This window comes from Epargyreus clarus, unplaced genomic scaffold, assembly GCF_041222505.1.
Source record: "Epargyreus clarus isolate Ecla_fem2 unplaced genomic scaffold, WU_Ecla_fem_2.2 ptg000003l, whole genome shotgun sequence".
In the NCBI taxonomy this organism is placed as follows: domain Eukaryota; kingdom Metazoa; phylum Arthropoda; class Insecta; order Lepidoptera; family Hesperiidae; genus Epargyreus; species Epargyreus clarus.
The window spans coordinates 17306589-17324791 of record NW_027332211.1 but is presented as its reverse complement, the minus strand read 5'-3'; the positions used below and the strand labels follow the sequence as shown (position 1 = coordinate 17324791).

Below are 18203 nucleotides of genomic sequence, written 5' to 3'. Positions count from 1 at the left end.
AGCGGCAATTGTCTGACATTGTATTTGTATCTCTATTTTCGCAAATAAGCCAAGTGACTTGTTAGATACATTCTTAAAGGTTATCATAAATGCTCTAAGATTACACATAATTAACACGATTCGATTCGCAGATTGGTCACGACGATCGTTTATGTGCACTTAAGGACGATATTAAAAATATTTAAATACAATCGATATTTTTTATAATATAGAAGTAGCTGATTTGTATGCAGTCCGCCCGATTATAATGGCTACTGCAGCCCATTGACATCTGTTATTAACTCAAGATAGAAATTAGCGATTGGATCATGACTCGTTTATTTTTTATCCCAATGTGTAAGGTAATGTTTCTAAGCCTGTGTATATATGTACGTCTGATTCAGCACAGTCCGAACGGCTTACGGACTTAAACATAAATAAGATTTCATTGACTCTGTGGAAACTGTCGGAGTTATATAGGCTGTTTAAGCGGTCGGGGTTTAGATTTTATTACGATTATGTTTTTGACATGACAACGTCTTATAATTCGGTGGAGCCAGCTGCACGCACCAAATAACATGGCTCTCATGCGGCGTTACCTCGCTCTGAGGCGTTCCATTTAAAGCTTGAAGTGCAAGCGAGAGCGCGGAATGAGCGACAAAGAGGCACAATCGGCCTCCGCGTATTTACCTCCTTCTCAATATCTTTACAAAATATGTATCAAAGAAATAAAATTAAAATTTTCTTTTGAAAAATGCAACCATTCTATCAGTATTTTCTTATAACGTTGTCACGTTTTTTTCCATAAAATGAATACAGCCTTAATATTAACAAAGGCAATACATAACAACTACAACAACAAATACACTTTATTTGTACACCACATTTAAGGATACATATAAGACAATAAATAAGATAGTATACAAAAGGCGGCCTTATCGCTTAGAAGCGATTTCTTCCAGACAACCTCTGGGATGGAGTTAAAGAGATATGAAATCGTGAGAAGGTAGGGTGTACACATACAGAAACAAAGTATATACATAGATACATAACAGACATGTCCTGAGTAAATGGCGTAACAGAGGTAAGAACAAACGAAGTTACGTACGAAGGAAATATGTTATGTGGAAGAAGGGATAAAAGGAAGAAGGAAACCAAGTCAAAGCTGCAAGTAATGAGCCTTGACTTGGTTCTTAAAAATATGCAAGGAACTAGATAGACGGATAGACTTAGGAAGGGAATTCCAAAGGCGGACAGCAATAACAGTAAAGGATTTTTTGTAGAAGGAGGAGGAGTGTATAGGAGTGCTGAGGACAAGGTTATTTGTATATGACGTGCCGGTGTCGCCACGGTGTGGGCGACCTTGCCCGCCCTAACTCATGAGCTTGCAATGGTTGTGCAAGGAATACGCTATGAAGCAATCCATATTACTTTTTAGTCCAACCTTTTTATTTACTGTATACGCAAAAGAAACGTCATTAGAATAATGTGGTAATTTCAAACACGGGGTAGACATCTGATAATTTTGGTTAATTCGTTTTAAAATGTTCCTAAAAGTATTAAGTATGTGGGCTTGAGAAAAAAATATATTTGTACATGTTTCGTCTATTAAACATTGAGACTGAAACTGAAACCTAGTTTCTTTTCAATTTAATCAGTTCTAATTTCATATTTCATAACAAAAATATGTATTATAATTTAGCAAAAAGTACATTTTATAGAAAAAGTTTACTTGACATAAATACATTTTAAAATGGAAAAGAACTGAATTCAATAAAATATAAAAAATGATTTTCACAGGAATCTCAACATAACCTAATCTACCCATTCCATTTCGTCATTTTTAAGTTAAGAACGTGAACATTAGAATTTATTTCGTAACAAAAAATAATATACTAAAAGTACGTGTTGCTCTTTAAAAACGGCCCCAAACAAGGTATACCTATTACACATCCTCTACAGTTCGGTTTACAGTTTTACACGGACGAACTTGCAATATATGAAATGAGCTGAGCTCCTGAGGTATTCCCGGAGCGCTATGACATAGGGCTGTTCAAAAAATGTGCTAAATAGCTCTCCTCCAAAGCCGGCGATGCATTGGCGACTCCTCTGGTGTTGCAAGTGTGACTATAGGCGCAATAGGCGACGGTGACTTATTTCCATCAGGTAGCCCGTCTGCCTCATCGTTTAGGTATAAATATATATAAAAACAAACATCCTGAGCTTAAATATTAGAGGTAAAGACAGTAAATAGAACTAAAATTCATTAAGTTTGTTAATTTCCTCGAATCGCCATACAGGTACAAAATGCACATTAATTCTGTCGTAAGTCTACGATAATTAATACGACTGCTTCACGAAAGTAACTTGTGGGGCGAGTTGCAATAAGCGAACCCTACTACGATATTATGTCACAAAAATCTCACAATTTTATCGCACTACCCCCGTTGTTAATAATTAATCTATTCAATGTTTTGCCTACAATAGATCGACATTTGACAATTACTAGACTAGACTTTGTCATTTTTTTATCTTTAGTAGCCAACAATTGAAAAGTTTGAATATTAGTAACGGGTAAAATGAATTAATGTATATAAATATACAATTACAATTTTAAAATGTGCATAATGCATACAGGTATGAATTAATGTAAGCAAAATTTTAACGTATTATTTAATTTTTTCTCAAACATATTTATGTGAATCAAGTTTTCTTAAATCCATAATTACGTACATTTAATTAAATACCTACTGAGGAATAAATTTACATATTGTAAAAAATGTTAAATATGTACCTTTAAATGTGTTATTATGTGCACATTTGAAAAATCCTGCAATAAAATTTAATCCTCGATTAAATAAAACATTAACAAAAAATCATTTTAATATTCTTCAGTACCTAACAAATATTCTTATTATTTCAAATGATTGAAACGAATGCGAGTTGTGTTCGAGTTGCCGTGGTAAAACTGTTGATCTTACCACCTTCGCAATAGGTGTGCCAACGGCCCGCTCGCTCTGAGTTGCAGTCAGTTGGCCAACCCGTTCCTAGCTATTGGAAATACTGTCTCGACCAGGATACGCCACCGATGACGATGGCTACTAGACATTTCGAAATAAATAAATAGATGATTTGTCTTTTTTTTATAATATAGGAGTAGCAGACGAGCATGCAGTCCACCTGATGGTAAGTGGCTACTGTCACCCATGGACATTTGTAATCAATCCCAGATAGGATTAGATATTCCCACTTGAGGTCGGCCACAGATGCGCCGCTACCCCTGAGGACTAAGCTGGAACGCCTCCGAAAAGTCTGTCTCCCTTACCAGACCCTTCAAACCGGAACACAACAGCGCCTAACACTGATGTTATTAGGTAGAAATAGTTGTGGCGGTAGTGCCGCCGGAGTCGAACCACAAAGGGTTCTACCACCTTTTATCTGGCGGAGTGTCAACATATCGGTCTGACACAGTGGGATCTGGATGCTGGTCCTACGCCAGACACATTTAATGATGAGTTTAAATTTCTATTCTGGGTGTTAATGTTAAAAATCGTAACAAGAATCCTTCAAGAAAAAAAGTAGTAAAAATAAGGCAAACCCCTGCCTTCCGTTATGTATATTCTCATAATTAAAAATTATTAACGTAAAAAAGCGAGTGCTGCCCAACTATTTCGCCTCGCTAAAGATCGAAGGAAGTTTGCAAAATTGACGGCCGACCTTCGCTAGTCGGAGAGGCACTTTAAGAAGAAGAACGTAAAAAATATCCTCCTGTTTGAAGATCCTCGCCTATGCTACAGCGAGGATCGGACCCCTAAAGCCAACCCTTATAAAAAAGTTAGAAGTAAAGGTAGCAGTTAAAGGTAGTCGATTTAACTACATCAAAATTCTAAGCACCTGTCCAAATAAACATTATGTAAACTTGGCCATGACCTCGACCCGCCTTGTTATCCATTGCATAATCATTGAGGCAGTTTATGAGGTAGTTGTCCTATACCAAGAGAGTAAACGATAAAAATGCGACGCATGCGATAAACGAAATGTTCATAAATAAACTTTAAATATTAAGAATGAAATAATTAGACGACTTTTTACGAAGTGTGGATAAACATAAGGCAGACGGCATTTAAGAGGACCTAATTTTGGTTTTTCCTTAAAACCTTCCGTGGTGAATCGTTTACCCTTTCTACGTTTCTATGATACTTACTGAAAATTACATCTTGACTTGAAAGTCGCATTTAAAGACGCTCAGTTTTTAATGCTAGCACAGACAATAAAAAATATAACAATATATCGTGTTAGATTTATTGCGAAAACACATAATGATAATTTAATTATGTAACGGAAATTAATTTTGAATCAAAACAAATATATAAACATGATGTGAATCAATGTAGACGATTGTGAAGCGATAAAATCTTTTATCGCTTCGTCGCTTACCTACTCACGGTTGTACAAACTCTATGCTATTGCTCTAATGAGAATGAGTGTATATTACTTTATTCCTTTTTGATTTTCAGGGACGAGGAAGTCCAGAAGAAATGCATTGCGAGCACCAGGCACAGGGATATCTTCTGTAGCAGATGCGGAGGTGACCTTCAAGGAGGACCTATTCCGTGCATCTGTGAACATCACAAGTAAGTGATTCTGTTTCAAATTTCCACTTGTATGGTTTTTGCTCTTTATTTAATGCTGTTAGACAAATATGATAGGCGACGGCAGTTCGGAGAGTTGAGCCAAAGTCCACAAGGGACTCTACTACAGGTCCATAAAGGTTAAAACACAGTTACTAAATGTTTTGTCTGTCTGTCTGTTTGTTCGAGCTAATCTAACCGGTGGACCGATTTTAACGGTACTTTTACTGTTAAAAAAATTAAGGTTCCGCGCAAAAAAAAAACTCTTGAAAATGTTCAATTATTCACAATTTTAAATGAAATTGAATTGAAAGACACCTCGTATTAACTAAACTAATAATAAATAATTCTCTGTTTCCAGGCCGGTGAAGTTCGAGTCGGACGCGTGGTTCCTGCGGCAAGTGCAGCGCGGCCTCAGCCTGATGCCGTGGTCAGTCAGCACTGAGAAACTGGAGCAAATCGGTACGTACACCTAGACTGACCTAGATAATTTAATATGGTGATAACTACTAGGTTTAATTAATATATTTGGGTTCCCATTCTGGATAACCACATTGTACAACAGTGGACCGATGTTTTATTACCGCTGCACACATTTTTAGAGTGAAGCAATTTTGCGTTTCGGTGGAAGGTTTGTAATTTGTATACCGGCTGACTTACTTGACTGTACGTCAATCTTTGGCCTACTTTTTGTAAAAAACATTCACTACATCTTTAAGTTAGCCGTATAGGAATAGGAATACAAAGATTTTGGTGGGTTTAGGTCGTCTTTATTTCGAAAATATAACATTTTTATACTAATTTTCAGTTAATATCTGTGAAAACGTCATAAAACCTGTGGGCCAAAGTTAGTCTATGAGTTGGGCCTGGATTGGCCCTAGTCCGAAATTTTGTCTATTTTCGCATGTTTTAACGTATTTGAAGTGTTAAGGTATGTATACGGTTACAATATTAGTCTCCAGAAATGGCAATGTATCTGTGTTTACCATCAGACAGAATCTGTTTTATATGAAGTTAGGGATGTTCATTGTTCATGGGTGGCAGTAATGACTTATCGTCAGATGGACTGCAAGCCCGTTTGATACTCCAATCTTATAAAATTTTGTAAAGTGAGCGGTACTCCTCCCTACTTCATCACTTTTTATTATTTAAGGATCTGGGCTAAATTAACCAAGATTCTTGCGAAAAATATTTAATTTATATGATTAAAAAGATAACAGCCCTTTAAAGGTGGACAGACTGCATAAGTGCATATTTGGTAGATATCCTTAAAAATCATAAAGACCTACTCTACTTGACTCTACCTACAATGGTATTGGTTCTTCGTTTGTACTTATATATTATTTAACTAACAGAATGTTTTCCAAATATATTTTCAGAGGAAGAATGCGAACCGGGTGCATCGTCAAGCGCAGGGCGAGGTGACCTGCAGAGTGTGAGGGAGTTCCTGGAAGCCCTCTCCGCGAAGCTCGCTGGCGGGCCGCTAGAGGGCACTAGAGTAGCGGCCCTGTATGACCATCCTTCATGTACGTACATAGATATAATATAACAGTTTATCCTCTAGTACTTTGGTATATTTATAAAAAGTAGATATTAACGGTTTAATTACTTATATAGTTAAATGATAGAGCAAAATATAATTATAATAACTAAGTTAAGGACAAAGTACCATATAGTCTGGTTTTTATAGTTTATCAATATGATGGGTAAATATTATATAAATGTATAATTTAAAATACTTATAGATTAAAAACACACAATTTTTATTGCGTTTTAATATTTCTGTCTATAAATTAATATTAAATTGTAGAGTACGCCTGATCTTTTTTCCACTGCAATATTTCGTTCTTGCGTTTATAATGTAATGTAGAGTAGGAGCAATATTAATTTATTTGTTCTGATGCAAATTATTTATTTACGGTTAATTGAAGCGGATAATCAATTTATTCGTCATCATATTAAAACCAAAGCAATAGGTATGATTTGTGATCAAATTATATTGAAATAGGGTTATAGGTTATAATTACAAGAGAATATAACGCCGTAATATTGCAATTTTATGTAGAAACATTGTAATAATTGCAAGCAATACGACGCAATTGTTATTGACAAATATAATTGGATAAAAATTACAATGATTTCGGAATTTAATAATTTCTTATACATTTGCCAACCAACTTTCAAAACTATAAATAAATTCACACATTGATATGTTTTTTTTAAATGTAACTCTACTTTTTATTTATTTGCATTGTTCGTAAGTCTCTATTTTACGATCTAAAATTTATATTAAATCGTATATCTTTGATGATAAAAGTTTGGAATATAAGTAAGTATGATATTGCATAGATGTAAGGTTCTTCGAGAGGCACCACAGAGCTCTACGGGAAACGCTAACTGCGCTCTCTACCGCGCTACGAGACGCGCTTACACGTAAGCTCATATTAATATTTGCACGTATTTAAAGCTTTAAAGCACAGAAAACGAGGTAATAGGGGGTATTTATATTTTTTGTTGCATTTATATTTATTGTTTGGCCAAATTCGAAACTACGAGTATGTATCTTCTACATCCTAAGTAATCCTAAACTAAGATTTTGTGGAATATCATTTGTAAAAATCAATTATTTCTTTGAAATTCACACCTTCCTAGTACGTATTTAATGAATATGAGCACTTGTAGAGATGCACTGCTTTGTAATTATTCTGATTTTTTTATAAAAATATAATATGTGAATGTGTGAATGTAATATGTGTGAAATGTGTGAATGTAATATGTGAATATTTTTTGGAAAGCTAGAACTATGAAGAAGACTTTTAAATATGTTGTAAATAGTCTGGAGCATAACTTTTATGAAACTTTTTTCGGTTAAAATGCCTTCAAGTTTGTGAACACTTATTAAAAATTCTAAGTTGAAATAGTTATTGAGGATAAGTTTAATAAGGTTTTTTTTTATCACGTGCAATGCCCTCTACCTAAATACAGCAAAAAATGCTACAAGGATCCCACTTTATTTTAAGTTTGAATGAAAAATGAAAAATTAATATATCTTAAGAGTCAATTACATATCTCGGAAAAAAGTTTTGAATAGAACCTTACAGGGTCAAATTAAGTTAAGACAGTTTTATAACCTCCTTAAATATATAAATTGACTTACCCTGTAACCCAATAATAATGAGCAATTAAATTTACCAAGCAGTGGTACAGTAACGGGTTGATGACGGTACAAGCAGCCATATAAGCCCAATCAAAAATCATCGTTAAAAGCCCTGTCAGTGGATTGAACCCGGAACCTTTTCAGACCGGTTTAATCACTCTTCTGGTGGATCATCAACAGGTGGTTTAACAATAATACATTACTAGTTATACCTAGATAAACAAGCTTCGGGCAAAGATCAAACAGTTTTTTGCCGCCATTGTACTTCGCCCGGAGTTTTTGCAACCTGTTTGTCTTGCCACTCAGATTACGCGTGATGTCATCTCGCTGTATGAACCTTGTTATTTATTACCAAAATATTCTGACTTTGAGGAAGATACTGTTTGGAACCTGTGTGCTGAATACTGAAGAGGTCAAAAGTTTTGGATATAGAGGTCAAAAGTTACTTTTAACATAAAAGTCTAAGAAACAAAGTAATGACCCGCGTGACGCAGCGGTTACGCAGTCGGTTCCGGGTTTGATTCCCGGTAAAACTTGTTTTGAGGAAATATGAATAGTCTTTCGAAAGATACTACATATTGCTAATTAGAAACCGAAGAAACGGGGAAGTACATTAAATCCAAGGAAGAACATGATCTACTCCAAGTAGAAAAAGTACTCCTCTTAAGGGCCATCACAAGGCCGTTATTGGTTCCATGTTTGGATTTTGGTCCACAACTCTTTGTCTGGAGCAACTGGAAAGAAGAACTTTGTGTGATTCGACTCCGGCAGCACCACCGGCACACCTATTTCTGCCTCATAACAGCAGTGTTAAGCGCTACCGTGTTCTGGTTTGAAGGGTGTGGTAAGGGAGACACACTTTTCCGAGGCGTTCCAGCTTAGTCCTCAGAGGTAGCGGCGCATCTGTGACAGACCTTAGGTGGGAATATCTAATCCTGTCTGGGGTTGACTACAGATGTCCATGGACGGCAGTAGCCACTTACCATCAGGTGGACTGCATGCTCATCTGCGAAACCTATGTATATTATAACAAAAAACTGAAAGCCAACACCAGCCTGATTTTTTCAAACCTAAGGCTTCCCTTAAAGTTCCACTACTACTGATGTTGCAGTATTAAAACAGGCATTTTGCCACTAGCTTCACCCACCCTTTCTGAGGTTTTTTTCGTAACCACGTGCGAACGCGATTCTCTCGATGAGTTCTTGAGCTTAGCAGGTCCAGTTGCATTACAAGCTAAACAAACCACAGCTCTATCATCAGGTTTTATAAATTACTCAGGTTTCAATTTATGGACGCCACATTGAAAAAACTACGGTAATTAGGTACACTTTTTGAAATTCATAGATACCTGTTATTTTTATTGACTACCACTTCAATATAAACTGCATAGATGTAATAGGGAAAACAATGTACCTATAATAACACTTCATTATAGTACCTACTCGTAATTACTTAGGCAAAACTGCATAAAGTCTCTCACATAATGTATTTGCTTGGTAGAGGCTTTATGATATTATTTTATTATGTACAGTTCACCTAGTGAGGTCGATGTACCCAAAATTTTAGTGGATATCCTTGTTGCATTTTTGGCAAAAAATACACAGTTGTTCGCCGATTACATTATTTATTCTTAAGGCTAAATTAATGCTTAAACGAACTTACACAATTATAATTTGTATACAAAGGAATGTTGTTTTTTCTACCTATAAATGTTAAAGGTAAAAAATATCCTACGTCATTCTCTGTAGGGTCATCCACCTTAGCGTAAAACTCACAAAAAATTGTTTTTTCTGAAGCTTTAGTGAGAAATTATCAATACAAAAAAGATTTACATGTTAAGCTGTCATAATTGCATCTTATATTTATACAAAAATATATAAAATAAATACCTAAGACTAAATAAGTAAAATATTTTCCGTATCGACCATTTAAATTTTTAGTTATTTCGACAAGCTAATATTTTAAAACTTTTTCTAATGAAAACTTATACTATACAAAGAGGAGTTTACTTCGATACATCCACAGACAACACATAAATATATGTCGTTCACAATTATTTAAATACTAGACACACTTCAGTGTGTTCAATTTAAATAATGGTGAATATTCGCCATAGGCATAATGTCATCCGCTTACCTTTAAGACCCATAATATTCCCGCAGTCAACAATTCCCACCATAGCGAGGTACCATTAAGAATTTTATTTCTTAAAAAAAAGAATTCAAAAGAATAACTTTACTGGTCAGCATCGTCAGAATCGAAACAATGTGCGCCCAGTTCGATAGAGTTGGGATTCGATTGGTAAACTGCATTCGAATTCTTAATTCGAATTTTAAATTCGCCGATTACATGTTTCTTTTTCGTTTTGAGCACTAACGTTTTAAGCTAAAATAAATAAATTGTGTTATATTATGTTTTATATTTATTAAATAGAATGAAAATAATATATTTTAAGCATTTATTTAGAGGTTATTTATGACATGATTTTCGCTGTTTAGACAGGTATTCCTAAGATATGACGCAATTGGAGTCATTACAATGATAGACAAATTATTTTGTACATTGCGCTTCGACGTATGTCATTAAAGTAACTACACTGATTTGCGCGTTGAGGTCATATCTTTAATTTAGATCTTATCTAGATCAATTTAGAGTAACAAGACGTATTTAATAGCAACACGATTGCTTATCGATTTTCTCTTCGCCAACCCACGACTGTCCCACTACTGGGCGTGGCTTCTCTTAAAGTGAAAGGGATTTAGCCCATCATCCACTGCGCTGACGAAGTGCGAGATTTTAAGTATTCGCAAATACGCATGTTCCCTCGCAGTGTTATAGTGTATCATCTTATAGAAAGTGATAATTGATTTGTAATACACACATAATTAAAAAAAAATCTGAGGTGCCTGCATGGGATTCAAACCTCAGACCCTCCGACTCAGTGGCCAAACTTCAACCAGCTATCGATTCTGCAATCTTAAGTATATCGATTTCATCATCGATGTTAAATTATTCGTACACCACTTGACCCTTACATATACACATTGCACATCACTAGAAGTATTTTTTCTTATTTTTTCAATTATATTTCGCGGTCCCACGGTCGGGTGGACGCAGTAAAAAGCAGCCAGCGGCCGCATTGGCCACTAAACCCGCGAAGAAATGTAATGCTTTATAGCCGGCTCATTGCACTCTCGCACAAAAAGTTTACTGCTTAATTAACATACGTCCAGCCTCTTAAGATACGTAGAAGGGAAGTTCAGTTACAATTTATTGACTATACCACATATTTTTATTGTAATTATACATTTATTAAACATAATACACGTTATTAAACCTTTAACAAAGTTTTAAAGTATTGTGTTTGTATCCGCAAAACTCGAAAAGTGTTGATGGATTGCCTCGATATTTTTTTCATGTCATATTCATATATTTATAGGTATGACTGATTTGAAATATAATACTTATTTACAAGTTTCTACGGGAACGGGACATTACAAAATAATAATTAACCCTCAACAATTTGGATTAATTATTAATGTTATGCTTTTATATGATTAAGTAAAATGTTATTGTAATATAGTAGATATGTATATTCGAATGCATAATATATTCGAATATTATAGTAATCCATAACTCAACAAACAATAAAACAAAATAAAAACAAAGGCAAAAAACAAATAAGCACTCAAAGATAATTTAAAATACAAAATAATTACCTACTCAGTAACAATGACTCTACGTTGATTAAAAATAATGAATAATAATTTAAAAGATAATTTAAAACCTTAAAAGGCATTAATTATTCTTATGATTTTTAAAATATTTTTTGCTGCATACGTATAGCAGAATATTATTTCCTTCTAACGGCTTATATATTAGCTCATTGCTTATTCAAAATAATATTTGCATCTGTTGTGTTTGAACAGCATTAATAATAATTATAACATGCTGAAACGGTACTGTGAATGAGAAATGAAGTCTTATTTGTTATGGTTGGCGGTCAACGGTGTAACAATTTGTTTATTAGATAAGTAGTAGGATTATTATAGTCAAAAAGACGTAAGGAGGTATTATTTTAATGAAAATCTTATATATAAAATTCTCGTGTTACAATGTTAGTTAACGAACTCCTCCGAAACGGCTTTACCGATTTTCAACAAATTTTATATGCATATTCAGTAGGTCTGAGAATCGGCTACTATCTATTTTTCATAACCCTAAGTGCTAAGGGTTGTTCACCCTTAACATTTTGTTTTATTTTTATGGCAACACAACGTTTGCCGGGTCAGCTAGTAATAATATAATATTTAAAGATATATAAACAGATCTATTTTAAAAATATAAGTTTGTGTGGTAGTAATTCATATTGATACCTAACAAAAACAAAATAATAAAACGTTTTGATAAATAAATCTACCATGAAAAACCAATATCTAGTAGTCGATAATAATAAGTTGGTATCGGAAGTTGATAATTACCTTCTTCCGCAAGCTTGACCCCTGTATTATAAAAACTTTATAGCTTCTTCATGAATAATTATGATAATTTATGTATTCGCGTGCGCATTGATGAACGCGTTACGGATCATTCGTTGCGACTTGTGTATTCATATCTTTTTTTTTTATAATATAAGAGTAGCAGACGAGCATGCAGTCCACCTAATGGTAAGTGGCTACTGCCGCCCATGGGCATATGTAATCAACCCCAGATAGGATTAGATATTCCTACTTGAGGTCGGCCACAGATGCGCCGCTACCCCTGAGGACTAAGCTGGAACGCCTCGGAAAAGTCGGTCTCGAGTATGGTCGACGCTTTTTCTAGTTTAAATATTAAGTCTTAGCTGAGTAAAAAACATAGATTGATCACTCCTAACAAGAAAGATTAACCTGTTTTGAGAATTAAAATTGTGGCGTTAAAAATGTGTTGCCACGTCTCCATTCTAAAATGTCCCTTAAAAGTTTGAAATACTTAATTATTACGTAAATTACATAGTATTCGTTATTTATACGTAAATTTTATATAAACATGTTTTTATCTGTCAAGAATTCAAACAATAAATTATAAAATCATCCTTTTGTGGCTTCATTTAAATTCAAAGCGCTGAAGTATCTTTCTATTTTACGTATCAAAGTGTTAAGTATATATTATATGTACATTAAAAATAAAACTTTTTGCTAGAGTAGCGACCTCCTAGGTAACGACGACTAGGTATCATTGTAATGTACAAATATGTATATTACAATAATAGAATATTTCATTTATGTGTTACAACGATAAATCCGTTATAACAGATCGACCCGTATCTTAACTTACAAGATTGATACTTTAAATAAAATCAGTCTTAACCCTTAAAGTCGCATGATGATTTTTGTTAATGAAAACAAGTAAAATTAATTTTAATGGTTTATTAGACATATAAAAAAGTTACAAAAAATACAAAAAAAAATCTTGAGCTGATATTTTTTGGAAAAACCTATGTATAGTATACTATACAGTGCCACTTTTGCTCGAAACAATAAGAAATCAGCAATGTATAGTATACTATACGTTGCGCTATTTTAGTGCTTCGTGTGGTAAGCCAAAAAACAGTTTCTGCCTTTGACATAACATAAATGTATTTTGCATTTAGTGCACATTGTACTTGCTTGACCTCCTTTACAATATTTACATCTCTGATACCCGGTTAACTGAGGCCAATGATCGTATTTATCATACCTCACATCATCAAAAGGCCTCTCGGCCAATGGTTTCTTTATCTTTTGCCTCTCAGGTACAGATTCAACGTCCTTTACAGGCACGGTTCTATCACGCTTCAGAAGTCCAGCGTAGATTTCGTATCGAAAGTCTTTCAAACGATCTTGCTTCCTCTTCTTATTTATTTGTCTGTCATGTCTACGACGTAACAGCCAAGCATTATTTACACATATGTCCAAAAGCTGGGAAAAAATATTCATGTACCATCTGTGAGATTTTATACCTGTGCGGTATAATGCTATTAGCATATCCGCCAAACGCACACCTCCCATGTGGCGATTATAATGCTTCACAATTTGTGGACATTGTATATCGATGCGACTTTTAGACTCTTTGCTAGAACGTTTGATATTCTCAAGGGGAAAAGCGTCAACATAAGAGCTTACTAACCTCACATGCTTATCGTCAAACCACTTGACCACACTCAGTTTGTTTTCATTGCAAACCACCTGAGTAAAAGCTCCTCTTCCTTTCTTCTGTAGCGATTTATCGTCAATCATTTTGCTCTCTGCATCCTTCAATCTATTTTTCCTAACAGTCCCTAAACTAAATATACCATAGTTTTCTCGTAATATATATACATATTAGCTCTAAAGACGTAAAATAGTTGTCAAGGTGAACGACACTACATGCTTGATTTCTTATAGTTTTGCATAACGCTAAAACTATTTTTCCTCCAACACCCAAGGATTCTTCTTCATCGGTAAATTCCACACCTCTAAACGTATCATCGCCAGCGTAGAGTATAAAATCGTAGATGATTCCAGAAACACCAGCTCGAACCAAATTTTTAAAGCCCCACTTGCCCGAATACATTCAATTAGGGGTCGCAGTTTATAATACCTGTCAGAAACATTAGCTTGGGTGTTGTCAGTGAAATATAAATATCTTCTTAGTTGCTGAAAATGCTTCAAGGACATGACATCTGCAATTTTTGGATATCTAAACGACGATTTCCAGTAGTCTTTGTAAGAAGGTAAAACTACTATACCCATAAGAATGTTGATGGCCAAAAAATCTAATATTTCCTCTTCTGTAACTTTGATTGATTTGCCAGTTTCTTGAACGCTGTACAAATTGGTATTCGTCATTATATCACTCACCATTACTCTGGGAAAAAACCGATAATAGTCTAAGGGTGACCAATCAGTAGGTACTGCATCTTCAAAAGTAGGATTAGATATGTCAGCCCTGTGTTGAAATGACACTTTCTTCCAACGAAAACGTAAGTTTAGTTTTTTGATACAGCGTCTTTTGACTCTATTAATGGCAATAGAAGGCCCAGTACGTTTTCTTTGTCCACGTGTCCTCAAAGGTGTGTTAGTTGCCATGGCAGTAGAAGGTTGACCAGACGCCAAAGAACCAATAGAAGAAATTGAAGGGATTGCATCATAGTTGCATTGCGTAGGGCTCGGAAATACAGCGTTCAGAATTGGTGTGAGGGGAACTTGAGCATTTTCTTGTTCAACATCAGAAAGGGCTTCTACGTTTGATTCTACCTCGCCCTCTGAAGGGTTAGCTGGCGAAACTGGGCTGCCTAGAATGTCGAGCCTTTCAAATGACGATTCTAGTGACGGTGCTGGTGAACTCTCAGCTGTTCTCGCTTCATCACCACTGCTCGATTCATCACTAGCATCAGAATTAGCATTTAGTGCAGGAACAAAAGCCAATATTCGTCTACCTCTTCCGTTCATTGTGGTCTAAAACAACATAAAGCAAACATGCAAGTCAACCACCACCCAAATAAAAGCCAAGACGTTATTTATGCACTCTATAGAACTCGTATCATATCAAAATATCAAAAAAAAATTAGTTTCATCACATAGTAGCAATTGTGGCGTTGTATAGTATACTATACAAATAAAAATAGTGGTAAATGTAAGCAACTGTAGTATTGTATAGTATACTATACATGTTTATAAACTAGTCAAAATAATACAAACACCACATTTTCCAAGTTATTCATCTAGCAAAATTATTAGAATAATTGTTCACCTTTACATTTTATGCATTGGAAATCTATAATTAGTAATAAAAACACTAAAATAACCAAAACTCACCTTGATAATAATTTCTGGCTGCGACTCGTTCGTTATTTTTCGCAACTGATTTGAATTTACCACAGTTTAAAAAGTTTTGTCATATTGACTTAGAAAAAAACGTTCAGAAATGTGATTTATGGTGAAATATTACAGATAAAATGAAATTAAATTGGACAATATTTTTTTAAAGTTAGACGTATACTATTCTATACAAAGTCACTTTAAGGGTTAAAATAGATATGAATTTAGCTATTCCTTCAATCCTTCAAACCTTAATTCCTTCAAATTCAATAAGGTTTTCTTTTCTTCATTTCTGTATACGAATACACGACATGTTGAATAACAGTGTGAATATATTAAGATTATGAGTTAAAGATACTTTATATCTTAGAAATCTAATGTTTACCCACACCAATTTCTGTTAAATAATTTCACCCACATGCCTTAACACAAACCAATATTTAAACCGCTAAAAAGTGGTTCAAACGCACATAATTACAGTACACCGGTCTTACAAACTCTACGATTAACCTCACTTTAATTATCAGTTGTAGTGAAAGAAATTTTCCGCAGATTTTCCTCGAAACAATAGTTATCCGATCTCACTTGCTCTACAAACTATATAAGATAATGTCTTATAAATGTCTGTATTTCTATTATTATCTACTTATTATATAATAGATCAACGTATAATATAATAAACATACTGATAAAAAAGCGCGTGTACTTATATAAGCGGCTTAAGACACTTCTCTTAAGTACTTAGTAAAAAAACCTTTCGTCTTTTAAACATGCTCGTATATTTATTCGATTATTTCTTTATCGATTATGGTTGGATACGTTGTATAATTAATGTACGAAAACCAAGATAATTGGAAAAGGAATAAAAACATTTGTTTAAGTATATTTAAAACTAGCTGACCCGGCAAACCTTGTACCGCCTCAAAATCTATTTATCAAATATATTTCATATAAAATATAGCCTATATTACTCGTGGATAATGTAGCTTTCGAATGGTGAAAGAATTTATAAAATCGGTCCAGTAGTTTTTGAGCCTACTCATTACAATCAATCAAACAAACAAAGTTTTCCTTTTTATAATATTAGTATAGAAGTATAGATTAAAATGGACGACTTTTAACACCATCTATAATTAATTTTCACAAAATCGCTCAAATCATAAAAAGCACCTGTCGATCTACCCGACGACAATTTCTTCGCAGATCGGTTACGATCTTACGAGGAAAATTCTTACCCCATGAGAAGCAACACCAATTATGGGAATTGAGATATCGCGGTATGAGACTGTGGGATCTTTGCTGGGAATACGATCATTGTTTTGTCAGCCATCGTTCAGCCAATCAGAAACTCGTTTACATTGATAGCATTTTATTTGACGACAGAAATAGTGGGAGTAAGAGTAGAGTTATTCGTCAATAAAGAAATTGACAGTAACAGGGAAATAATGAATGCAGTAAGAAAAAAACAACTTTGGGCCTTTTTCTTGTCACACGTGTGATAGCCTAACGGCGAGCCAAGCGACTATGAACAAATTATTTTATTGATATAGGAAGCATAGCTATAGATCTACATATGGATTAAGGTCTGAGTAGTAAGATTTGTTGAATAAAGGAGTTGTGTACTGACAGCCTCTGGGCAAAGATAATTCATCAAACAGTATGTTCATTCACTGAAACTCCCATACTTCTGACGCCTGTGTGTGTACGCGTGCGTGTTTAAATGCATGCGTGAACTAACCTGCTGAAGTCTTCGCGTCGCGCGTGCATGTATATTATTATATGTATGATAGGAAAAGTATTTTATATTGAAATTATATAGTTTCTGTTATTTATTTTGAATGAAAGATACGTATGTTGTTAATACTATATTATTTTTCAATTATTATGTTTAACATTGATTATAATAATTAATGAAAAATCTAATAAAACATGCCGAAATTATTAGAATAATTAATGTTTCAGATAATAATTGCGTGTTCATCATTAACAATTACATGTCCTTTACAAAACCTGAAAAAACATTCGCCTAGATTTCTATTCTAATAACCCGTTTAAGGCTTTCGAGCGATTAGTTTCACAGTTCTTGTATCAAAGGAGTATTTGCAATAGTCCGCTTGTAATTTGTCTAATCTATCATTGTCTGAATAGTTTGCAAAAAATAATTGGCGCTCTGTAAAATTTAGCAATTTCCACAATAAGCAATTATGGCCCTAACTGGAGCAATATTGGCTGCCTTTCATGTTTTTCCCTGCATTTTTTGTTTTTGTTTAGTGGGAATTACTTACTTGTCATTAGTAGTACAGTTTTTGTTTGAAAGGTAACCTGAATTTCTTTGATCGGTTTCGGAACTAGTTTTTTGCATAAATTAGTTCACTTTTTGTTTTATAATTGGTTCACATAATTCCATAAATATACGTTTCCGCATTTGGGACATTGGACTTAAAACTTGACTTAAAACGATGAAAACTAAAGTAAATGAATGTCATTAAAATATATATTTTATATATACCTACGTTCTTTATGGTAATTAACCTTTTTTGCTCTCCGCTGAGAATGACCTATAATAAACTCGGTGACCTTTATTTATAACATTTTTCTAAACAACAAATAACCTTA

General features: G+C 34.2%; 1 protein-coding gene across 3 annotated transcripts in view; it reads left to right on the top strand.

Annotated features, from left to right (window-relative positions):
• The window catches only part of M7BP (Myosin-7a binding protein), a 104739-nt gene that overhangs the window by 25870 nt on the left and 60666 nt on the right, over positions 1-18203 (top strand). For all 3 annotated transcript variants that reach the window (XM_073091609.1, XM_073091603.1, XM_073091652.1), the window contains exons 2-4: positions 4497-4613; positions 4972-5072; positions 5990-6136. In XM_073091609.1, the coding sequence (XP_072947710.1) occupies positions 4497-4613; positions 4972-5072; positions 5990-6136 (365 nt within the window). The remainder of the gene's footprint in view (positions 1-4496; positions 4614-4971; positions 5073-5989; positions 6137-18203) is intronic.